Genomic DNA, 16,121 nt, shown 5'->3' with positions numbered 1-16,121 from the left:
TTTATTTTAGTATTACACAAATTGAATTTGTGTAAATAAATGAATCAAAACAATCTAACACATTTACCTAAAAACTTGATTTGTTGGTCCGTTAGGTTTTGAAAAATTATAAATTGAAACAATCTAAACACATTTACCTAAAAACTTATTGAAAAGAACAAAAAATAATTTCACCAAATTTATTTTTTGAAATACGGTAATTACACATTTTACAAAATGAAAATGACATTTACTTTATTTTTCTAAAAAAAAAAGCTTACACACAATAATTCATACTGAAAATTGATAATTTTATTAACGTATTACTATTAATAATAAAAATTAAATAAGAACAAATAAAATAAATCCGCATGTAAACACAAAATACAAATAGAAGGTTTTTTTAAAAAATGATTAAAGGATATGTTGGACTTCAACATAATTAAAGACTAATTTTAAAAATTAACTCAACTTAAGGCCAAATTTCATTTAGGCATTTATAGAAGGCCTTTTTAAAAATTCTCTTCTTTTACTAAACATAATTCACACATTCCATTCTTATTTATTTAAATAATAACTGCTTATAATTATATGATCCCAATGAATCTTTGAATAATCGATTGCTTCGATTTTGGAATGAATTATACGGATAAGTTATGTAAATAACTTCCCTATTGCAAATTTTAAACTAGTAGATTCATCATTCATTACAAAATCCTTGACCAAATAAAACGTAGCATTGCAAGAAAATCAATCCAATTAAAAATAAATAAATAAATAAATAATAAACTCATTATATTTTTTTAAAAAAACTACGAGAATGTAATGCTCTCATTATCGCAAAACGCCAAATATAATTTATATATAAGATGGAAAAAACCATTTTCTCATTATATATTGAAGTCCAAATTTCCACATAACATTGTGAAATATAAATTATGCACAATTTACTTATTTATTTTTCAAAAAGGAAAAAAAAAACTTTTAAGAGTGGATAAGTTTTAAAAAAAAAGGTGAAGTAAAATTCAAAACATTCATAACAAATTGCTAAATTTAAAAAAATGAATGATATGTCATATGTGTCACAACATTTTTCTGTTCTTCAAATATATATATAAATATCGAGCAATTCCCACAACTACACACACACACACACAACAAACCTTCGGTAGAGATATATAAATTAATCAGCATCATTTCATATATATATATATATAAATCCAGATGGGCAAAAACAGCATGAATTCAATCTTCTGGGGTTATACTGCAATTTTGATACTTTTGCTGGGTGGATTTGAGATTATTACTGTTGAAGGCTTCCCAATTCCGTGTTCTGTGAAATGTCAATATAAGTGCAGGTCTGCTAAAACAAGAGCCATGTGTGTTACCCAATGCCTAAAAAATTGCGAACCCCCGCAAATCTCAGCAGCTGTTTTCCAATGCACAAATGATTGTGCGACTGCTCGTTGCAAAAATTTCTCAGGTAAGTTATATCTCGTCGACCGAAAATTTTTGACATTTCATTTTTTTATTATTACGACGAACTGTCGAGAGATGTTTATGTCATATCATGTCATGTCTGAATCTTTCGAGTTGGTTGTTTATAGAGTTCATTCGTCTTTTGCAGATGATGGAAAACTTGGAGAATGCATGGATGTGTGCTCCCGCGGTTGCGTCAAGTTGAATGCATAGACTTTCTTATTTTGAAATATATAATGTTATGAAATTTTAAAATTGAAGAAAAGAAATCAGACTTTTCTTTTATTACATTTCAGTTGTTCCCTACTCAATGTTTTTCATTTCGACGCTGTGTTTTTAAACGATCATTCGAATTCACTCGACAGATGTTCTAATGAACATCTTGCATTTAAAGTACATCGAAAGTGTAACATAGATCGACACTGCTCATGTGCTAGTATCGACTTAGCGCGAACATCACGGGAAATAAAAAAAATTTGGGCCTTAGATTTTTTTACGGTAAACTAGTAATTTTATTAACACTGAATAAGATCATTCATTAGAAGGTTTGCCAACCAAATAGGAAAATTCTCCTGCACCCAAATAAATGGTGAAGGAGATGAAATATCATAAAAAGCAAGTGAATGTGCAAGCTCATTCCCCGATCGATAGACATGACTGCTTAATAATTTCTCCCATATCCATTAAATTTCGAATTTCCATGGCAATAACACCAATATAACTGTAATTTTCCTCTAAGTTGGTGACTGCTTGCACCGCGAGAAGAGAATCAGATTAAATTTCTTGTATCGAAATATTGTGCTCCTTCACGAGAATTAGCCATTCCTTGATCGAAACGAGTTCCGCATAAACAAAAGAAGGAAGCTTTGCGATTTTCTTACCAAAAGCCAGCAACACTTTTCCTTCATGATTTCTAACAGCCCCTCCAATCGTGTAAGTCCCTTGATTTTGATTCACTGCCGCATCCACTTCTAACTTCATTTGATGTTGTTGAGGCCTGATCCAACGATGCTTTATGGTATTTGGATTCTTAATTTTGCACTTTCGAAACGAGTTTCGGGCCTCTTGAAATTCTCTTAACCTTGCCTCGCTCAATTCAATGGTTTCCAGAAGATGTCCTTGCCCATTCTTATGAATCCTTCGTTGCTGTTCATTCCAAATTGCCCATAAGCTCATCACTACGGTTTCCAATTCCAGTTGGCTTAGTTCATCATTTAACCGTATAAAGATATCTATCATGTTCATATTTCTCAATTGTTTCAACAACGGCGAGAGTATTGTGTTCTTCCAATATTGTTTCGAGACGGGACACCAAAATAGAGCATGACAAGTTGAATCTTGCTTGAGATTGCAGCTGTAGCAGAATTCATTGACAGGAACATGGTGCTTTACCAGATTTACTTGAGTTGTAATAATATCATGCATTGCTCTCCACAAGAATATCCGGATTTTTGGAGGTATTGCCAAATTCCAAATTCTTTTCCACCAATATTTCAATCGATGCTCCGAACTATGTCGAGGTGGGTCATAAAATCCAGTTTCTAGTTTATAACCTTCTCGCACCGAATATTTTCCTCTTGAGTCAAACATCCAATATCGAACATCCTCTCCCATCACGTTCAATAATGGAATATCTAAATGTCCTCTGCAATGTATGGAGGGAAATTATTTCTGATCAGTAGCTCATTCCATCTCCCTTGTTGTAATAAGGATTTAACCTTACCCAACTCCATTGGAACATTAGGCTGTCGAATGAGATTATGGTTACCTGGGATCCATCTTTCTCGAAATATATTTATTTTCTCCCCATTGCTAACCCGCCAACACAGTCCTTTTTTCAACAGTTCTCTACCCCACAAAATCGATTTCCAAATGTACGACGAATTATTTCCTAAAGGCGCTTGCATGATGTCTTGATGTTCGAAATATCGTGCTTTAAAGACTCGAGCCACTAATGATTCAGGATTTGTGATGATTCGCCAGATTTGCTTTGCTAACAAGGCTTTATTGAACTCTTCTAATTTTCGAAATCCCAAGCCACCCTTACACTTTGGCAGACATAGCGATTCCCAAGTTTTCCAATGTATTTTTTTTTTACCTTCATTCATTCCCCACCACCCTTTCGATTTCTTGACAGATAGATTTGGGAATACGAAAGCAAGACATAATGAAAGTTGGTATTGATTGTAAGACTGATTTGATTAAAATTTCTTTACCTCAAACAGAGAAGAATTTATTGCCCCAACTTTGAATTCTGGTCACCACCCTCTCAATGAGAAATCTGAATTGCGTCTTCTTGCTTCGAAGAGAGAATGTCGGTGATCCAAAATATAATTCATGCCCCTGAGAAATGTGGATAGTCAGCATCGTTTTAATGTGATTAGCCATCCCCTCGCGAGTGTTAGGGCTGAAAGAAATTGATGACTTCTCAAAATTGACGACTTGGCCCGAAGCTTTCTCATATGCTGATAAACACTGCCAAATTCCTAAGCAATCTTCAATGGTAGCCTTAAAGAATATAATGCTATCATCTGCAAAAAAAAAAAAGAGTGATTGGAGGGCATGATGATGCAATACGTACACCTGTGATTAGCTTCCGAGATTCAAAGGAATTTATCATTGAAGACAGCCCCTGTGTACATAACACGAATAAAAATGGAGAGAGTGGGTCGCCTTGCCTCAACCCCCTACCCGGGATTACCTACCAATGATCTCCCCATTAAGAGCAAAGGAATATGTGACTGATTTAATACATCGCATTACCAATTTCACCCAATGTGTTGCAAACCCAAATTTCACCATAACTCGTTCGAGAAAGGTCCATTCGACTCTGTCGTATGCTTTGCTCATATCGAGCTTTAAAGCCGCATATCCCTTCTTGGCTTTTTTTCTACTACGAATCCAATGCAATGTTTCAAAGGCCAATAAAATATTATATGTTATCAAACGATCAGGGACAAATGCACTTTGAAACTCATCAATTGTCTTCTTTAGTATCGGGCTGAGTCGATTTGTCATAGCTCGAGCAACAATTTTGTAACTCATGTTACACAAACTGATTGGTCTAAATTCCTTGATGGTAATGGGGTTCTGGTTTTTTGGGATCAACGTAATAATGGTGTCGTTCCAATCGTGAAGGCTATTTCAGAATTCCCATCACTTCTTCAGTGACCTCCTGTTCGATATCATTTCAATATTTCTGGAAAAATAAAGCCGACATTCCAACCGGTCCCGGTGTTTTATCTGGATGTTGATCAAACAATGCTTTTTTGATTTCCTCAGCCGAGAATGGTGCACAGAGAACAGAATTCATATTGTCATCAATCATGGGTTTGATAGTATCAATTACCTGGAATTGATCATGTGCCTCCGGGTTGCTTGAAGTAAATAACAAAGAGAAATAATTTACAATAATCTCAGCCATGCCTTTCTGATCAGAACACCAATCACCATGAGAAGAAACTAATCCTCTAGTACAATTCTTTGACATTCTTTTGCCCAAAAGGTAGTATCCACCGTTTCGGACACTGCCCGGGTGCTAGCTAGGGGTGTCAAAAACCAACCCAACCCGTCAACCCGACACGATTCAACCCGAAAAATATCAGGTTTGGGTTAGGGGTTTTTGGGTTCGGGTTGAATCGGATTGACACGAAAGCCAACCCAAAAAAATTATCCGGGTTCGGGTTGGGTCGGGTTGGGTTCGGGTCAACCCGATTTGACCCCAAATATTTTTATTATTTCTTTTTTATATATATAATTAAAAAAGATTTGTTACAATTTCATATGTTTGTTTATTTGAAAAACATTTATTTTATATTGATGTAATATTTTTTTTTGATTTAATGTTTATTTTGTAAAATTTTGATTTTTTAAAATAATTTTTTAATTTTTTTGTAGTAAATAAACTTTAAATTTTCTATAATTAAACTTTCAAATTTAAATTATATATAAGCTTAGATTTTGTTATCATATGAATAAATATAATATTATTCTTATTATTTTGTGTTTTGAATTTTTATTTAATTATTTTTCTAAAAAAATAAAAAATAAAAAATCGGGTTGTTCGGATTGAGCGAGTTGGTTCAGGTTATACGGGTTCGTGTTCGGGTTGAACGTTTTCGGGTTAGTTCGAGTTCGGGTCGGGTTCGGGTTGAGGACTTTTTAAATATTTTTTTCTTCAACCCGACCTACCCTGAATTGACACCCCTAATGCTAGCATAGACTAAATCGCAAAGTAGATTGTAGATGAAATATAAAAGGTTATGTGCCAACTAAAAAGAAATTTCCAGATCTAAACGTGAATAATAACCATCCTAATAATTTTCAGTGATTGAATTAATTCGATAACACTTTTGTTGATAGGACCATAAACTTGTTCTGTTCATTAGACATTCTGCGCAAAAGACCACAAATAATTTTGTTGAAGCACCACAATATTAAATTTTGCTTCGTTGACCAAAGGCCATTTGCTTCTTGGGCCAATTTTAATGCAGAAGCCCCCTTTTAAAAAAATTATAAAATAACTTTCTTGATTAACTATTTTGTTAAAAATAATAATAATAAGACCAGTTTTTTTTGCCTAAAGAAAATATCAACATGAAAGAAATTCAGAAGGCCATTATCTTGTGGGATTTTTTTGGAACATATTTTTTTTTTCTTTAGTAAAAGCGATTTCAATTCAAACACAACATATTTTATGTAATGAAAATAAAGGGGGTACCGAAGATATCAAATAATGCTATTTGGGCTGAGTATGCATCAATTATCACCCCTCTACTTGTGTAATAAATAATTAACATGCATAATAATCATTCAAGAAATAAAAACGAATTGCTGTAATTTAAAAGTACCTGCAAATAGGGTGGAAGTGTAGATCGTGTAGTAAAAGTAACATTCATATCACCAGAATCACACAAACATGACTCAAAATACAGTGCATTACTATGCCGAATGTTAAGGTCTACATGTAGGATGAACAAAAACAAAAAGGATAGGACCGAGAAACTACATAGGGGATGTTGGCAAGTTGTCATATGCTATGCTCCAACGACAAAGTCTCTATTTAGTTTCCTTGACTGGTTTGAGAGAGAGAGAGAGAGAGAGAGAGAGAGAGAGAGAGAGAGAGAGAGAGAAAATACAGAAACTTACCAGTTGCCAAATGCACGTTCCTCTGAGATGGTGTACATTCCATTGTTACTCATCTGATGCCTTGGGAGAATTTTCCGGGGTTTTTAGAACAACCGGTGTCGCATCTTTGTGCGATGTGACAGCTGCTCGGAAGTTTTCAACTGTGGAAGAATCCTTAAACTTCAAGGCAATTGTAGAAAGACCGTCTTTGGATTCAGCAGCACTATTAACACAGGCAAAAGTGACGCCTCTCTTGTCCATATCTGTCATCTTCAAGTCCGGATAAAGACTGGCGTTCAAGATCAAGCGATAGTGCCCCTTGGCCCTCATGATGAGTCTGGCTTTACCTGTTCCAGATGTAGAAACATTGACCTTGAGTTCACCTTTGCCACGCTCTTTCCATGCTGCAGCTACATACTCATACAGCACGGAATCAGCTGTGAAAACAGCCTCCTCATTCTCTTCTCCTGTTTCAACGGTAACCTCCTGCATGGTGGGAAATTTGCTGCTTTCACTCTTACTGGCAGTATTTGCCTCCGAAGTACCAAAAAGTGAAGAATTTCCATTGTTAGTAAGACCAAAATTGAATGAAGGTTGGTCGTTCTTCAGCCCAAAAAGGGAACCACTGGAACCTGACGAAGTCCCATCTTTAGGAACCGATCCAAATGAGAACAAAGAACCAGAAAACCCTGTCCCCGCAAATCCAGAGAAAGCATTTTGTCCAATAGAGAGTGGTTTAAATGAGCTAAAAGAGACAGTTTCCACAGTCTTTCCAGCAGTTTCCTTCAAACTATCTTCCTTGGCATTTCCCTTGTCTTCTGCATCCTTCCTATTATTATCAGATTCTCCAGTGGTTTTTGGCCCGTCCTCAAAAGTTTCATGTTCTGCCACCTTATCTACTGCAGCCTTGGCTATATTTTGGATATCGTCGGTGTTATCCTTCTCAATATTTGGTTCAGATTTTGACTCACTAAACTTGCTTTCAGATTGCTTAGCATTGTTATCAATATCAGATTTCTCCTCCTCTGCAGTAGACTCTTCCTTGTATTCAACTACTTCATTATCAAGTTTGCTTCCAGTTTCAACATTTTCCACTATTTCCTTGCTTGCAACACTTTGTTCCACCTCCACTGCATGATCAGAAGAAGCTGGAGGCACCAATCGGATTGCAGCAAATGGGTTTGTACTAGGAGCTGTGGCCGGGGCAGATGGGGTTGATGATACTTGCTGGCGACGAACTTTAACAATCCTTCTAGTGGCAAGAACCTCCTGACTTGCCCTTTTAAAAGTTCCATTCTCTGGTTCAGATGTTTCATCATCGTCAAGGCCAGGATTATCTCGAGATAACTGTGCTCCAGCAACCCTCTTTTTCGAAGGCTGAATGTTGTTTTCTGCATCCTCCATGACAGCTTAAGTAAGAAATCTCAGCACACAGGAAATTTTTCCGTTCCCTGTAAGCAACCACAACAAAAAACAATGAAACATAGACAAGTGAACCAAGGATAAAGACAAGTAAATATGCCCACTAATTTTTTTTTAATTTTATAGGCACATCACACTAACCGGAGATAAAAAGGAGAAAATGGTTCTAGAATGAATGTAAGAGAAAATAAATAAGTGTTCAAATCCTACAATACAAAAGAAAATTCCACTGTGGCATAATGAACGAAAATATAAATAATTTTGTACTGCTACCGCCTCCAAAATGGCAACCAAATTCGGAAGTCAGAAGAAAGGTTTGCTACAAATTGATGTAAACTAACCAAAAACATATATTCAAATCGAGTTCAAGGTTCTAATGATTAACAAGCTGAATACAGCAACAGCTGAAAGTAAACCCATTACCCATTAAAAGGAAAAGTTAACCTTTACAACATAAGTTCAAGGCTATATATATATGTCATGAACCACGCCAAGTATGCACGCAGGTACAAAATGTTGAACAAATATCCATTGAAGAAAATGGGCTCACGAATGCACACATAATGGGCTTACGAAGACGAACCACAACGTATCATCACGAGACTTTCAAAAGGTAAAACACATTCCTAAATCCTACACACTAGCTAGCATAAATAGCAAAGTCATATATGATTACGATTTCGCGAGTTAATATAACAACCGTCACCAACTATACACTAATTTAGCTTGGATTTCCAAAAACACATCCGGAACAAATTAATAGCACACAGTTGGCAAGAATCGACAAACTTCCATCAATAAAACAACGACTGGCCCAGTTTTCCGTTACCTGAGGATGTCATCTTAATCCCGCAACTAAAAAAATTGATTAAACTAAAATAAAGAAACGGAATAAGAAAGCACTTGATTGTTAGCACAGCTTTCACATGTATTCAATTGCTCGACCCAGCCACCACGAGCATATAAAAACGAATCGATTTTCAATCCAATTCGAAAAAATAATGGATTGAACATCACCTCGACCAATCCACAATATTTCCCAAACATACACAATCTTGCACGAGTATAGATTAAAAGCCAGCGCGCGTAAGAGAAAGATCAGGAAGAAAGAAGTACCCGAGAGAATTCCAAGAGTTTGCGTGGAGTTTTGCTTGAATTCGAAGCTTTAATTTTCAAGAAATACGAATGCTTATATATAAGTATGCTACGTTCAGATCGACAAAAACCCTAAAGTGAAATGAATGAAAAGGGCAATCTTTCCCCCCTTTGTCGAGTTTTTTAATTAAATAATTTTGAAAAAACAAAGATCTTAAACATGTGGGGCCGAGGTTTCGAATTTATTTTATTTTATTTTTTATTTTATTTTTTAATTTTCAAAAATAATAATATTTAAATTATTAATAAACAAAAATGTGAGACGTTAATTTTTTAGAATAATATTTAATTTATAGCATAACAGATAAATCCATATATAATAGATTTAATATTTTATCACTCATTCGAATTGGTACTAAAATTAGGACAACTAACTCATTTATTAGTAGAAGTAGCTGGTTCTAATAAAAAGATTACGAACCAAGTATTTGTGATAGTTTTTAAAAAGTAATTTTTAGTTTTTTATTCATTTCACGAAATGAAAAAAAAAAAAAAAACTAAGAAATATTTCTTAGAAACTCTTCCAAACAGTACCTAATTCATTTATCAGTAGTTGTAGACTTGTAGTAGATGGTTCTTTTATTAGAAGTTGCAAATGTTACTTTATCAACCCTTTGAATTGTGACGAAAAAGTGGATGATTACGTTTTTTTTTCCAGAGAAGTTCCATAATCTTGTATATTTATTTATACTACAAAAATCTAATAATTTCAGCCAACCTGCAAAGAACTGCCTTTTTCACGAATAATGAAATGCTCAATGCACAACAGATGCAACAAAGTCATGGATATCCTTCTAGCCAGACTTCTCTGAAAATTTCGACTACAAGAAGTTTTCCAGCTGAGGAATGACAAAAACAGTTTGGCAGGCGAATTTCACAATTACAGAGGATGAAGGATGGAGGATGGAGGATGAAGGAGAACGTAGAACTTGCATCGATGCAAAGTCGACTATAATTCGTCTTGTTGCGGTGTAACCTTTCTCCTCCTGGTGACTTTCTTCTTGGGAGCAGCAGTCGTGCCTCCCACTTCAACTTTATGCTGGTGCTGATTATTCACCTCAGTTTTGGTTGAGTTTATTTGGCTCCTTAGCCGTAGGATTTCGCCTTTGGCAGATGCTAATTCCTCTTCTAGTTTCTTTCCTCGCTTTTCCAAACTCTCCCTCTCTTTTCCAAGCTTCATAACCATGCTATGGGCGTCTTCCAAGTTTTCCCGAGCTTCTAGAGAAGCCTGTTTTTGCTCTTCAAGGGACTTGTAGATTGCATCTTTTTCATCTTCCAAACTTGAAATTCTTGACTTGGAAAACTCAAGATCTTTTGAAAGGGTTGATTCGTTCCGATTCATCTCCTCAAGTGTTTTAGTAACCTCTTCTAAATCAGTCTCAAGACTTTTTCGCAATTCTTTGCTTCTTGAAATTTCAGTCTGCAGAGCCTTTAACTCTTTATTTAAAGAAGATACTAGTTTCCTTTCTTCCTCTAGATTTGCAGCTGCAGTTTCAGCTTTCTTGTTGGAATCAGCAAGTTCTTTCCCTAAGTTAGCACCCTTTCTTTCCGAGGCAGCCAGTTCTTGGGACACAGTTTGCAGGTTTTCAGTACCCTTCTTGTAGGATTCCCTAGCTTCCGTCAACTCGACCTGAACCTTAGACAGCTCTGTTTCAAGCTTCGTGCACAGGTTTCTTGAGTGCTCCAGTTGTTTTTTCAGTTCAGAAGCTTCATTTCGTGATTTTTCCAGAGTTTCCCGTGTATTCTCGAGTTCCTGTTCAAGACTCTTCACATTTTTCAGTTCAACATTCAGCGCTTCTCTTATATTCTCTTTTTCATGAGTCAAATCAGCAACTAGAGCTTCATTTATGTTTGCTTCATCCAGCGCAAACTTAAGCTGTTCCTCAATCTGTTGAATCTTCTTTTCTTGATCTCCCAAAATCTTAAGATCTGAAGCAGTCTTTTCTTCTGTAGAGGATTTATATTCATCAAAATCCTTTACAATAGCATCAAGCCTTTTGCTGGATTCGTCCCTTTCAGCCACCAAAGCAGATAATTCTGCATTCATATTCTTGAGTTCTGAATTCTTTACCTCCAGCTCATTTTCATTTTTCGAGAGCGTGAATTTCAATTGTTGTAGCTCTGAAATGAAACCACTAACCCGATCCTGGGATTGTTGGTATACAGAGCTCAGTTGCTCGAAGTCGCGTTCCTTTTCCACAATTGTAGAGTTAAGATTCCGAACATTATTTTCCTTTTCAGTAATGTCTGAAGAAAGTAAGACGATCCTATGTTCCAAGACTGCCACGGAATCCAGCTTCTCCTTCAACTGTTCTTGCAGTTCCTTTTTTTCGTTTCCCAAGTTACTGAGGTTTTGTTCAAAACTCTCGATCTTCGTAACGAGCTCTTCAATTAATCTTCTCTCCTTTTGCAACTCTTGTCCAAGGCTTGTAGTGGTACCATTTGCAACTTTCAACTGATTAACTAAAGATTGTTGTGCTTCGCTTGCTTTAGCAAGTTCCTTTTTGTGAACTTCTTTCTCAGTCAAAATCTTTGAGTCAAATTTTTTCTCCAGGGAAACAATGGCAGATTCCTTTTCTTTCAGTTTAGTATTCACCTGTCCATTCAAGAAGACAAGATACAACTTAAAAACAAAAACTATTACATTCTAGCACCAACTGATTCCAAAAACGCAAGTAGTTAAGGACTTTCTTGGCGAGCTATAATTACACACCCACTGTACTGTGTGGCCGCTCATGTTGCACAATGATCGAAACAAGGTGATTTGGCAGCTGTACAACTTAAAATGTTCAAATTATAACTTTCTTAAGCACAGATTCTTATATATAGGTAGGCACCTGATCCTACAGCACTCGATGTAGGGAATGCAATTTCTTCAACTATACAAAATATTATTTCTTTTAAATACTTTGGTCAACCAAGTAAGCTAAACTGCCGTTGATCAGAAACAGGAAGCAAAAATCAAGGACCACCCCCTCTATATGAACTTATCAAGAATTCCATTCAAAAAGCATTTCCCATTAGTAAAAACATAAGATAAAGCTCATTGAAATGGCATACAGATTCTATGGTTGCATCTGAAGCAGCCTTTTCCTTCTTTGTAGATGCATAGAGAGCACCAAGTACACCAGACGCCATTACTCCAACAATATTTAACAGTGAAAATGTTGAGGCTGGGGAAGCATTTCCCTGCACTGATTGCTGGGACACAAGAAACATTCACTTCAATATATGAACTGGAGAATTATAAACAAACGAGACAACCTTCGAAACACAAACCAGTACTTAAATAATTGTTTCCATATTATATTGAGCAGAGATGCAGACCTCAGCTACTTGCATCAACTCTTCTGTTCTTATTTCAGTATTTTCTGAAACAAAACAAAAACAAGGCATAGTTGGCAAAACCACATCAAGATATGTATCAATCGAACAAATCAAAATTTTCACCACCATTTTGGAGAAACGTGTTAAATGAAATGGATAGTGTTAGGCATTGATAGGCAACTAAAAATATGTGAATTTTCTTATATACTTGACCACTTGCATGTCATTAAAAAACAAATCACACGAGAACATGGGAATCCATTAGGCAGTGTATGGATTGAAGCTTTTCATTTGAGAAATTGATTTAGAAGAATTGCATATAATTGAGAATTTGAACTACGTTGTTTAGATTTAAAACGTAACTAAAATTGAAGTCAAAGTATTTAAAATCCTCACATTTGAAAACTACGGCTGTATCTGGATTGGTCATTTAAATTCAAGAATGTTAGATACATTCTAGACGTTTCGAATCCTTGGGATGCTTCAATTTCATCCCTGCAACCTATCGAACAAGCAGTTGTAAATTGTAATAGATTTCAAATGTATTTAATATTAATATAATTTAAATTAACTTTCAAATACTTTCACTAAATTAATTATGTCCAGCAAAATCAAATCTTTCCATCAAAACATAATCAAACAATTAGCTAAATCCACCAAATTGTTCCATTCAAATGCGGTATGAGTGCACCCTAAATAAAGGAGGAAGAAGCGTAGCAGGTTTTATTCAGTTTAACTTTCGCACTTACTGCTTCGGGTTTCTCATATTTGTCTAGCTCAACCTAGCTGACCTGGATAGGCTGATTTCTAATAGCATTTGCATAGAAGGATGCATTATATTTATTGCAGCATAGTAGGTGATTTATGCCCCCTGAGAGAAATTATATACTATCTTCTCATGTTGCATTGTGTCCATTATTATTTATTCTCTAATTGTGTACAAAAGGGTGAGATCTACAACGTTTCCTATGAAAATCAGATGAGAGACATGAAACCTTTAATAGAGCCAAATCATCATGTAAAAATATGAGGTAAAGACACATATTTGACAAAGTGTTCGCCATGAAACAAATTGATAACAAATCAACTGGAACACATTACAATTTTCAATCTCCAACTAATAAAGAAGCAAGTCTGCTAGATTTTATCATACGGATCAACCATAATAGGCTAGATTTGTTTACAAGTAAGAATTAAAAGAAGGTTGTAGATGCTGTGAAGAGAGCAACTCTTCTTAACAACACTTGAGCATCACAAGTAGAAAACCTGTTACTTGAAACTAAAATACATTTCTCATTATCACACAAGAGAAGTAACAAATAAGATTTTCCTAATCCAATATGATGCTAAAGTTAGTTCAGAAGCATTCTACGGAGCTAGATTTACACAAACCCCTATTCTATAATTATTCTTTGGCCCCGAGCAAAATCATCTAGCACATAAACAAAGTTACAGCCCTGTGCATGTCAAATTCCCAGCCACGACAAATATCAGAAAATAACAAACTGCTTCTGGAAGTGCCCAATCACGAAACTTTCATTGTTTTCCAAACACCTGGTTGTCACATCATGAACACTTTGAGGAAGATAGTGATTTGCAACTGGACCACAGTGAAGTCACACTCATCCCACCTCTCAACTTTCAGTCACCGTTATTCCTATGTTTGTTCAAGAAATTGGGTGTATAGTCGTGTATAGTCATTGGAACAACTCAATAGTCAAAATGCAATGAGCTACATGCACTAAACTCCCCTAGTCTCACAGCCACCAAACTACACAAAAAAGCTTCTTTTCATAGTAAACAGTTAAATGAAAGCGGGACTCAAACTACAAACCATTCCCAATTGGTAACGAAACATCAGCATTTAATCAAAACAATATATGGAAAAAGAAAATCTTCAGCATTTAATCAAGTTTGGAATGTCACAATAGACGGAAACAATTTACACACATGAAAACGAAAACATTTCAACTTTAAGTTTCATTGAAGAGTCTGACCACTTCTTGCCCAAAACAAATCACCATACACATTACTCTCCCACCAACAAAAAAACGAAAAATAAATGCAACTTAAGGCAATTCCCAATTGGTATCGAAACTTCAGCATTTACGGAAACAATTTACACACATGAAAACGAAAACATTTCAACTTCAAGTTTCATTGAAGAGTCTGACCACTTCTTGCCCAAAACAAATCACCATACACATTACTCTCCCACCAACAACAAAAAGAAAAATAAATGCAACTTAAGGCAATTCCCAATTGGTATCGAAACTTCAGCATTTAATCAAAACAATACATGGAAAAAGAAAATCTTCAGCATTTAATCAAGTTTGGAACGTCACAAAAGACGGAAACAATTTACACACATGAAAACGAAAACAATTTCAATAAGTTTCATGGAAGAGTCTGACCACTTATTGCCCAAAACAAATCACCATACACATTACTATCCCACCAACAACAAAAAGAAAAATAAAAAGCAACTTAAGCCAATAGAAAAGAATAATCCAACCATAACCACAATATACAAGAAGAGGAAAAAACATTGCTTGAAAGTACAAGAAAATGCCAAATCCCAACTAACCTGCAGCAAGCCCATCAAAAGCCCCGGCCCTCGTGCTAAGAAACGGAATTAATCCAAAACCCATCAACAAAATCCCTCTCCTTCTGCAAAAGTCGCCGTCTTTCGGATTTTCTTGCTGCATACAAGCCACAGCGTTTCTGTTCCTTCTCCGACTGATCCCATTTCTCGGGCAAGAAATCAAGAAGGAATGCTGCAAAGAACATGAAGCTGAAGTCCCAGTGCAAGCAGAGTGGCAAAGTGGAGACGGGTGCAGGAAGCAAGACTGGGCTATCAGGAATCCCATGGCTATCTTTTTCACGTTTTCTTGATTTCTGGTTGAGAAGAAAAGCACATTGCCACCAAAGCCCAAATGATGATTTCAATCCGTTTGGATTTAGATTTTTCATTTATGTTTTATATCAACAGTATGAACTGGAACTAGAAAGACGAAATTGCCCTTCAGAGGTTATGGCATTTGAAGAAGTTTTTCTTCTTAATTAAACAAAATCTTCTCACAAATAAATTAATTTTACAACATGGAGTATTATTTTATGTCAAAAATACTATTTTTTTGCCATAAATATATCTATAATTAATTCATGTCACAAATAAAATTCATAAGACAATATACTCTTTTACGATTTTACTTATATTCTGAAATCGAACTCACGTCTTCCTTATTTTTTTGATATATTATTAGTATTTAGAAGATTAATAAAAATAAACTTAAATATTTATTTATTTGCATAAAAAGGATTTAACATATATTGTAATAAACTATTCCACGAATAATTACATACCATAATTAGTTAAATTTCGAAAAATATTCTAAATTAATCTTCATAATGTAGTATTTGTAAATGTTTTTTTTTAGAAAAACGATTGTAGAATTATCCTTACAAAATTTTGAAGACTTTGTAAAAAAAAAAAAAAAAAGTTTTTTAAACACTTGCAAAAACTCTATAAGAATATGAATAGATGGACATTTTGGTAATTTACAAGACATTTCCAAAAATTGTGGGCTCTTCCTTCCCTAGAAATCTATCCACAATTGGCATGTCATATT

The 16,121-nt window shown here is 35.1% G+C and overlaps 2 protein-coding genes and 1 long non-coding RNA gene across 6 annotated transcripts; 1 reads left to right on the top strand and 2 right to left on the bottom strand.

Annotated features, from left to right (window-relative positions):
* Positions 1-1,129: 1,129 nt before the first annotated feature.
* Positions 1,130-1,748, top strand: LOC140894350 (uncharacterized). Its single transcript, XR_012153793.1, has 2 exons — positions 1,130-1,462; positions 1,607-1,748. It is a non-coding gene; the product is annotated as an uncharacterized lncRNA (long non-coding RNA).
* A 4,629-nt stretch (positions 1,749-6,377) lies between these two features.
* On the bottom strand, positions 6,378-9,262 carry LOC140863273 (nuclear pore complex protein NUP50B-like). Its single transcript, XM_073266583.1, has 2 exons — positions 9,124-9,262; positions 6,378-8,036 (listed from the first exon to the last, which is right to left on the bottom strand). Exon 2 carries the CDS (start codon positions 7,987-7,989, stop codon positions 6,652-6,654), a length of 1,338 nt encoding a protein of 445 aa, XP_073122684.1. The 5' UTR covers positions 7,990-8,036; positions 9,124-9,262; the 3' UTR covers positions 6,378-6,651.
* A 579-nt stretch (positions 9,263-9,841) lies between these two features.
* Positions 9,842-15,421, bottom strand: LOC140863911 (MAR-binding filament-like protein 1-1). 4 transcript variants are annotated; one of them, XM_073267697.1, is made up of 4 exons: positions 14,462-14,516; positions 12,490-12,533; positions 12,223-12,363; positions 9,842-11,758 (listed from the first exon to the last, which is right to left on the bottom strand). In XM_073267697.1, exons 2-4 carry the CDS (start codon positions 12,502-12,504, stop codon positions 10,112-10,114), a joined length of 1,803 nt encoding a protein of 600 aa, XP_073123798.1. In that variant the 5' UTR covers positions 12,505-12,533; positions 14,462-14,516; the 3' UTR covers positions 9,842-10,111. The 4 variants fall into 4 exon arrangements, with proteins under 4 accessions (XP_073123798.1, XP_073123799.1, XP_073123800.1 ...); XM_073267696.1 differs by lacking the exon at positions 14,462-14,516 and adding an exon at positions 15,077-15,421 and having other exon boundaries at positions 9,844-11,758; XM_073267698.1 differs by lacking the exon at positions 14,462-14,516 and having other exon boundaries at positions 12,442-12,521.
* Between the last annotated feature and the right edge of the window lie 700 nt (positions 15,422-16,121).

This window comes from Henckelia pumila, chromosome 4 (assembly GCF_033568475.1).
Source record: "Henckelia pumila isolate YLH828 chromosome 4, ASM3356847v2, whole genome shotgun sequence".
Taxonomy (NCBI): Eukaryota; Viridiplantae; Streptophyta; class Magnoliopsida; order Lamiales; family Gesneriaceae; genus Henckelia; species Henckelia pumila.
The sequence above is the reverse complement of the archived record's forward strand: the minus strand, read 5'-3'. Positions and strand labels throughout refer to the sequence as shown.

Excerpts from the sequence above, each read along its gene's own strand:
- LOC140863273 (XM_073266583.1), bottom strand. The coding sequence starts at position 7,989 with ATGGAGGATGCAGAAAACAACATTCAGCCTTCGAAAAAGAGGGTTGCT.
- LOC140863911 (XM_073267696.1), bottom strand. The coding sequence starts at position 15,359 with ATGGGATTCCTGATAGCCCAGTCTTGCTTCCTGCACCCGTCTCCACTT. Across the intron at positions 12,534-15,076 it reads TTTTGATGGGCTTGCTGCAG|AAAATACTGAAATAAGAACA; the intron begins GTTAGTTGGGAT and ends GTTTTGTTTCAG. Across the intron at positions 11,759-12,222 it reads CAGATGCAACCATAGAATCT|GTGAATACTAAACTGAAAGA; the intron begins GTATGCCATTTC and ends TTGAATGGACAG.